The sequence below is a fragment of the Electrona antarctica genome (assembly GCF_951216825.1).
Source record: "Electrona antarctica genome assembly, chromosome: 8".
NCBI lineage: Eukaryota > Metazoa > Chordata > Actinopteri > Myctophiformes > Myctophidae > Electrona > Electrona antarctica.
The window spans coordinates 737,794-746,405 of record NC_136789.1 but is presented as its reverse complement, the minus strand read 5'-3'; the positions used below and the strand labels follow the sequence as shown (position 1 = coordinate 746,405).

General features: G+C 43.4%; 1 protein-coding gene across 2 annotated transcripts; it reads left to right on the top strand.

Moving 5' to 3' along the window:
• Positions 1-423: 423 nt before the first annotated feature.
• Positions 424-7,597, top strand: fdxacb1 (ferredoxin-fold anticodon binding domain containing 1). 2 transcript variants are annotated; one of them, XM_079507478.1, is made up of 5 exons: positions 424-1,025; positions 3,170-3,326; positions 3,479-3,682; positions 5,414-5,572; positions 5,928-7,595. In XM_079507478.1, the coding sequence occupies exons 1-5, from the start codon at positions 836-838 to the stop codon at positions 7,213-7,215; spliced, it is 1,998 nt and encodes a 665-aa protein (XP_079363604.1). In that variant the 5' UTR covers positions 424-835; the 3' UTR covers positions 7,216-7,595. The 2 variants fall into 2 exon arrangements, with proteins under 2 accessions (XP_079363604.1, XP_079363603.1); XM_079507477.1 differs by having other exon boundaries at positions 766-1,025; positions 3,425-3,682; positions 5,928-7,597.
• The last annotated feature ends 1,015 nt before the right edge of the window (positions 7,598-8,612 follow it).

Below are 8,612 nucleotides of genomic sequence, written 5' to 3'. Positions count from 1 at the left end.
AAAAATGGGGGTGAGTAGGTTTAAGTTTACCCCACTTCAGGGGCGTTGTCATGAGTGGGAAAGCTCACATATAGCTCACATATAGCCCATGTATTTTTGAGTTGTGTAAACCACTCCTACAACTGGCTTTGTTAGTGCAGAAAAAATGAGCATGGTTGCTATGTTCACCCTGTTCACCCGGGTGTGATTTCATTACGTCAGACATGATTTCATTACGTCAGACAGGCTACACCACTCAGTTCACACGGGTGTGATTTTATTAAATAAATACATGAATAATGTAATGCTGGACAAATTCTTTTGGGAAATATACACCATAATGTTCAGTCACTACTAGGTGTCACACGGGGAAAGGTTCCGGGATTTGTTTCTCATCGGACCTTTGTAACTGTAACACACACACATTAACATCATTCAAGAAGCAACACTTGGTTGGTGTGTGATATTGTGGCATAATAATAACGTTATTATAATATACGCTTTGTTACATTACGGTAAGGCAAGCTATAACCTGAAAAACATTTGAACGTGTCCACATTCTGGGCCACCTTTCGCTTCGATTAACAACAGGACGAAAAGCGTTATTTCAACACGACTTCATCACAGCGCATCAGAGGATCTCGCCACTTGTTGATCATGACAACGGCGGCGGTATCCTTCACGGCGGCAGCGTTCATTGGCAGGAGGACTACGGACTCGCTCAGGAGGAGGACATAGTTAATACCATTAATTTAAAAGCATTCCCCCTGTTCCACCTATTAGAAACAGAGAGGGAGAAGAGAGCAAGTTACGTCTGCAGCTTTACTGTCATCATCTTCGTGTAATTTATCCCGACATGTCTACTCATCATCATCATCGCGCCGTGTTACTGGTGGGAGAGGGGAACTTCTCGTTCTCGGCAGCTCTGACTCAGTTCTCCAGGTTCTCCGAGGCAGAGACCATCACGGCCACCTGCCTGCAGAGCCAAGAGGGGGCACTACAGCAGGAGGGCGCAGCCTCCAACATTCAGACCATAAAGGACTCTGGTGTGTGTGTGTGTGTGTGTGTGTGTGTGTGTGTGTGTGTGTGTGTGCGCGCGCGCGCGCGTCCTTGAGGACTCCTTGATTGTCATTTTCCTTGATTTCTGCTTGATTTGGTGTCAAACTCCCCAAATTCACCAGAACACAGGGAATTACATCTACTTTGTTAAAAAGTCGGATATATGTGTCTGTCTGTATGTGTCTGTCTCTCTCTCTCTCTCTCTCTCAGCTCACACACACACACACACACACACACACACACACACACACACACACACACACACGTCATATGTGAGCCCGTTTATGTAGGGCCTGGATTGAGATCCACTTAAAGCCCCTATCTAAACATAAGATCCAGGCCAGGCCATTTGAACACACATTATTATCTTGGTAAAACCTGCATTGAATAGAGATTCATTCTATTATAAACATGTTTCTCAGTGCCCTGGATACAGGTGGGAATATGTGTGTGCAATAGTTTTTAATCTTGACATAGTCTGCTAATCCCACTGACACTGTCACATACTATAGAGTAGACCCATTTGAGAACATTTGAATTACAGTTTACCATGAGTAAACAAATATGTTTGCTCTGCACATTTTTTGAGAAAACGCGTGTATTGTGTAAACCAAACACATACGGTATTTTCTGGGAGCACATCAATTTGCGCCTTTATTGGCAATAACAGGAGACATGGGATGGGAGCCGTGTGTGAGATAAGGTGGAGAGGCAGCATGGTGGCTTTACGGAATCGACTAATCAGAATGCCAGAGAACAGAGTTGCTAGGAAGATTATCAACTGGGATGTATCAGTAAAAGGTGCATGTGTGAGTGCAATAGAGGACACTTGTAAGAACTGGGTTACATCATACATGACAGTTTTCTAAATAACAGTATTGTAAACATCTCCAGACACACGTTATAGTTTATATCAGAACAAATGGTCACAGGACATATTGTACAAACCAAAGCTGAGAACATTTGTTATGATAAAAAGCTGTTACACTAGTGAAAAGTATGTTTGTGCCCCATTATCCAAAAGACAAAGTCTCTATGTGCCAAACTTCGTCTGTCTGTGTGTGTGTGTGTGTGTCTGTGTGTGTCACGCTGTAACACCACCCGCCCGCCACCAGAGGGCAAAAGATTGGGAGCAAACCAATACGAACTGAAATTGGAATGATACAGAGGTGTGTGTGTGTGTGTACACGGTGTGTGTGTACACTGTGTGTGTGTGTGTGTGTGTGTGTATGTGTGTCAGACTGCCACAACATCTTTGTTCGCTTCCCGCGTTTACGCGTCTTACTTGTACTATGACATAATGATGACACCTGATATCTCCATATACCATATGGGAATTATAGGGACACAAACAGATACGGAGATATCCATGTATATGAGCATACTGTAACAGGGACACAGGCAGACAGATCATAAAGGGTCACATCATATGGGTATAAAAGGGACACGCACACACGAGCGCAAGCACACACGCATTTATGGATATTTCTTTACAACTGCCAATCCCACCAACTTCGGCACATCATGCCTTGGGTCCTCGGTGATACACACCCCAAGTTTGAAATAGACCAGTTACCAGTATCGAGATATGTGCGGCACAGACGGATACAAAGAGATTTCGTGCCTTTATAGATAGAAGATAGGTGACATACTGTAGGTGAGTGTGCAAACCTCAGATTGTGAGTTCAGCTGCACAGAAATGTTAGAAACATTTGTCTATAAATCCAGGTAGTCCACAATAAAAAAATCACACCCGTGTGAACTGAGTGGTGCAGTGATGTCACACACTAACCATAGCAACCATGCTCACCTGTACATGGCCCCACGTACAGGTACACACCTGGTACACAGGTACACGGGTACACGTACAGGTACACAGGTACAGACAAAGCTGGTTATTGGAGTGGTTTGCACCACTGAAAAAGGTTTCAACAACTGAACAGCCTATAACGTTAACAGCTAACTTCTCAGTATAATATAAATACTAGCTTACCTTGGACTAAGCTGAACCCTAACTCATCACACAAACTGGCAAACGTGTTTAATTTGGGAAAACATAAGAAGAAAAAGAAATTGTATGCATGAATGCTGCATTTATTATGTCTTGTATATCCTTGTGTATCCTTTACAGGTGGAGTGGTGCTGTATGAGGTGGACACTACAAAGCTTGGAGAATGTGCAGCTCTGCAGGGTCTCGTATTTGACCGTGTCGTATTTAACTTTCCTCACTGCGGACGAAAGAGTGGCGTTAAAAAGAACCGTGAACTCCTTAAAAGTTTCTTCCTGAGGTAGGTTATATTGATGTTTTTATGGGTAAGGTAACCTTTGATTGGACTAAAATAGCAAGTATGTGGATTGCGGATCATCAGTCCTGGTGGTTTTACAGGACAGCACATCCCACTGAACACAAGTTTTTGTTGCTTTCATGCTGTGGGCCCAGCTGTGTTCAGATGCTAAGCGAGGAAGGGGAGATACATGTTGCCCTGTGCAACGGGCAGGGTGGCACACCAGTCGACCGACCACAGAGGGACTGGCACAACAGCTGGCAGATTGTTGCTATGGCAGCAGAGGCAGACCTCATCTTAAGCGATGTCCATCCTTTTGATGATGAGATATACAAGGACTACAGGTGTACCGGTTACAGGTAAGGAGATGGAAGGTGAGTGTTACAGCAGTGATTCTCAACCTTTTTCAATTCAAGGACCCCCAATTTTACCATTTATCTGGGACCCCATAGTACACTGTCAAAATTCCACAGTACACCCATAGTACACTGTCAAGTTCCATTTGTACTCTTGCTGAGTTACAGACCCATACGAGTCCATTCCTGACCCTAAGTGGTCACATGGTCAGATCTCAACCAGATGTTGAGAACCACTGGTGTTACAGCATTGAAGCACAGAATGCGTGCTTGCGTGTGTGCACAGAATTTGCTTTATAAAATGTGTATTCCAGGTGATTTGTTTTAAGATAAAGATAAAGAAAACCTTATTGTCCATTAAATTTACATAAAATGGACATTTGTCTTTGGCACACCGGCAGTCAGTTACAACAATAAAACATTACATAAAATACACAGATGCATTAAAATATAATATAAAATGCATTCACATAAACACAGCAACAGTGATCATGAACAGTGGGGGTTAGGTGAACTATTTAAACATTTTCTTATTTAAAATGTTCACAGTAGTTGGCACAAACAAAGTTTTGTAACCCTTCTTTTTAGCTAGTTTTGCCCTACCGGCATGTGCACTTAAGCCTCTCCAACTGATCCAAAACGCCGCAGCTCGTCTGGTCTTCAACCAGCCAAAATTCTCACATGTCTCCCCCCTGCTCCGCTCCCTGCACTGGCTCCCAGTCGCTGCCCGCACAGAATACAAAACTCTGATGCTGGCATTCAAAGCAACCAAAGGTATGGCTCCCCCATATCTTGCAAGCATGATTGAACACTACAAACCCTCCCGCGCACTCAGATCAGCCAACGCAGGAAAGCTGGAAGTACCCTCACTAAAAACGCCGGGAAAACGCTCCACACGTCCCAAACTCTTCTCCCTTCTGGCCCCAAAACTGTGGAATGCACTCCCCGTTGCAATCAGAACTGCAGCATCACTCCCAATCTTCCGCCGTAGTCTGAAGACCCACCTTTTCAGACTCCATCATGGCCCATAGCACTTATCCTACCCCCTTAGATAGCACTTTTTAGACTTAGATAGCATTTGAAACAGACTTATAGCATGTCATGTAGACAGCACAATAATTGCATTGTATGTAGTCATAGCACATCATAGTACATATGTATAGCATAGTATAGTATATATGTATATTTAATATGTATAGTGTCATTATATAGATATGTTCTAGTTACGTTCTTAGCTTACGCATGTTTCTTGATAAATGCATTTTATATATGTGATGTATTCCCATACTTTTGTTCTTGCCTAATGTAAGTCGCTCTGGATTAAGAGCGTCTGCTAAATGCCTAAATTGTAAATTGTAAATTGTAAGTATCCTGCCCGATGGCAACAAGTCAAATTCAGAGCTTAGAGGGTGGGTAGAATCATTGTAAATCTGAATTGCTTTTTTGGTTATGGAGCGGTTGTATATGTATGTCCTGAAGTTGCAATTGTTTGTCTCCAATGATCTTACTTGCCTGGTTGACTACCTGGGTGAGTTTGTTTCTATCTCTAACTGAGAGATTCCCAAACCAGGACACGATGTTAAAAGTGAGAACACTCTCAGTGAGTGATCTATAGACCATGGTCAGGGTGTGTTTACTAGCATTAAAACTTCTCAGTTTCCTGAGAAGATAAAGCCGCTGCCTTGCCTTTTTGTAGATGTTATCTACATTTTGACACTGTTTTCTGGTGTGCAGGAGCCAGGACAAGGGCTTCCATGTGGAGAAGGCTTTGCTTCACGTGTTCGCACGCAGCCTTCCCATCGGCACTGCCCAGAGGATCACAGTGGAGGAGACCGTTGAGGGGGAGAAGCTTCGATACGATACAATTGCCGAACTCAGCGATTACATATTCAGGTAATAATACGGAATGAAACAGAGGTTCTAATTATATACCTACTGTATATGAGAAGGGGAATCTGAAATTCTAAACGTTGTCCCCTATCCTTTATATATATTTTTGTTATCGATTTTACACCGACTTATGTCAACAAAATCATGTCTTCAGCTTCATATTTTTGTTTGTTTTTTGTTCATAAGATGTTTTCACTGGTACCTAAGGCTTGTTTTATATCTCATGCAAGAGTGTAAAGTTTCTTCTCTTTATTTATTTTTAGCCCACATTATATCGCAAATTAACGAAACTACACTAGACCATGAAAATATCTATTCAATTTGTTGCACATGCTTATGGTCACTGTTATTTTTTCAGGGGATTTCTCTCTCCGACCTCAGTCCATCCTGTCCGGCTGGTTCAGGACTTTGTGCTGAAAGGATTGGCGGAGAAATGGACTGTCTCCATGATGTCTGAGTCTGTCCCCTTCCTCCTCGCCCCCAAACGACTACAGAGGTGCTTTCATGAGATAGATGACACACAATGCTACCAGATACACCACCTTCACTCACCAGGCCATCCTTTGACAGAACATCACTCAGGTGGGGATATACAAAAAGATAACTCCACCTTACGGGACGGTCACAAACCTGCGGACACACTGGTCACTGTTTTAAGCATGTGCGTAGTTTCAGACAAAGTGAGCAAAGGTAAAAGCCAAGGAGCCGAACACCCGAGGTCGGCTTGCTGCCTCGAAACTGATTTTGAAGAGATGAGGGGTGTTTTTGTGCTGCGCCCATCACTCCTTCCCCAGATGGAAGAGCTTCTGACTCATATGCGAGAGGAAGAACAAAGACGTGGGCTAAAAAGTGCTGCAGAGAATAATTTGGAGAGCGAGGATAATAGCGGTGATGTTGAAGCTAAAGGGAATGCCAATGAAACCCCCAATGGGGACAGGAATGGCTTCACTGAGCTCCTATTTGGAATCAGTGGTCTGGTCTTCAGAAATGTTCCTATCAGCCCTTGGGCCACACCTGCCTTTCACCAGCTGGTCCTCTGTGGAACGTTCCCTGTGGCATGTGAACCAATCAGATCTCTAGGCCAGAGCCTGGAGACCCTGCTTGCTCCCTACGGCGTCACCCTGGTTACAGAACAGGGATACCTGTGTCTAACTGCACAGCCAATGGGACTGTTAGGGAAGGTGTTTAGTAGTGACATCAGTAACAACACCGGCGACATTAGCGTCAACGTGGCCTTAAATTTGGATCTCCTCGCCGTGCTCTTGTTCTCGCTACCTGATTGGCGGTTGCTTTGGACGCGTGATCCACGTTTCTTAAAGCACTTTGAACAATGCCCGTCCCCGGGCGAAGCATTCTGCCCATTCTCCCTGTTCCCCCAGCGCTTCAGCTTTGATATCAGTTTCTGGGCGGGACCAGCCTGGGAGGAGAAGGACTTCCACGCTGTGGTCAGAGAGGCCAGCAATGGCACCGTCAATCAGGTTAAGCTTATTGATACCTTTTCACACCCAGACCTTATTCAGACCAGCTACTGCTACAGGCTGATCTATCACTCGCACTGTCATGCACTGTCACACACGCACGCCCTCCATCTACACAGATGCTTGGAATCACTGCTGTCGACTCGATTACAGGTCACCATCAGGTAGCTGGATCTTGGCAAATCACATCCGAGGAGAAACTGACAAATTGTTGGGTTGTTGGCTAATTTGTATCTGCAGAAATGTGGAGACTGATTGTAACCTATTGTGAAAGTAATCTGTATTATTACATGTCCATTGTTGTTGTTCAATGTCAGTAATTGTGATGCATGTCACATGTGTGTGATTGTATTTTAATCTCATCAATGTTATCAAACTTCTTGTGATCATATCTTGAGCTACGCTATTGCCAACAAAATTGCTCAGGTACTGTTCTGTGTGTCAGCCTGTCAGGTCTGTTTGGGACTTTGTGTAGTTGTACTGTATGCTGTTTTGGTCTAGTTGTGAAATGTAATATAATAGCCTATTAATATACAGGGTTTCGGGTCTACCAACATCATACCCCTCACGCTGGGTCACCTGAGTGAGGGGTATGATGTTGGTAGACCCGAAACCCTGTTGACCTCAGGATACATCACTGAGGATACGTCCCAGGTGCATCCATGCAATGTATTTTTTAGTTATATAGGCCTAATTAAAAGGCTACTACCAAACATATCACGTGGTACATAAAAAACACATCAGTGACACCTTTGACTTGAATCAGCTTACTCAGGATTTCAGAAACCACATTGTACCAAGAGACCTTTCCACTTTTGTCATTCTTTCATGTTTTTGTGACCATACTGTATGGTCTGTCTGGTTTTATTTTTCCGTTGACTGTTTGCGATGAAATTTAGTTTCGCTTTTAAAACATGTAGAAAATAAAATATGTTCTTAATGATAATTATCATTAATTTGTACTGGAGGGGTTACAGAATATAGGGTTGAATGTGATACTGCAGTGTACAGGTTTTGCAGTGTGGAGCTTGAGGAGCCGAACATAACATGACGCCACTTCACTTCAATGAAGTGTTGTGATGTCAGAACAGGCCAGCTCTATATTTAGGGGTGATCAGGTCCAGATTGTGTGCTGGTTCTGGACAACCGGCGATCCGACGGACTTGACACCTAGGTACTGTACTCCCTGTGGTGGTGTGGAACACGCGTGTCAAATTTGAAATCGGTGGGGCGAACGGTTCTCGGGTTACGTGGATTACAAACGTACACAGAGACTTGGTGCATTTATAGATGATGATGATGATTATTATTTAAAGTTTTATATTTTATTTTATATTTACATTTATTTTATAATGGGGCCAAACACGTAATGATGTTTGAATTATCGAGCGTGCATCTTCATTCTTCAAATCATGTATACTTTAAGTTTACATGATTATAATACCTACCAAAATTATTTTTACATTTTGGAAAACAAAATTTAACATTTGGAGTGCACACTGACGCTGCACTGTTTAGTTGGCCAGACAAGGCCACGCGATATTAGACTGGCTCTGCGTCACGCG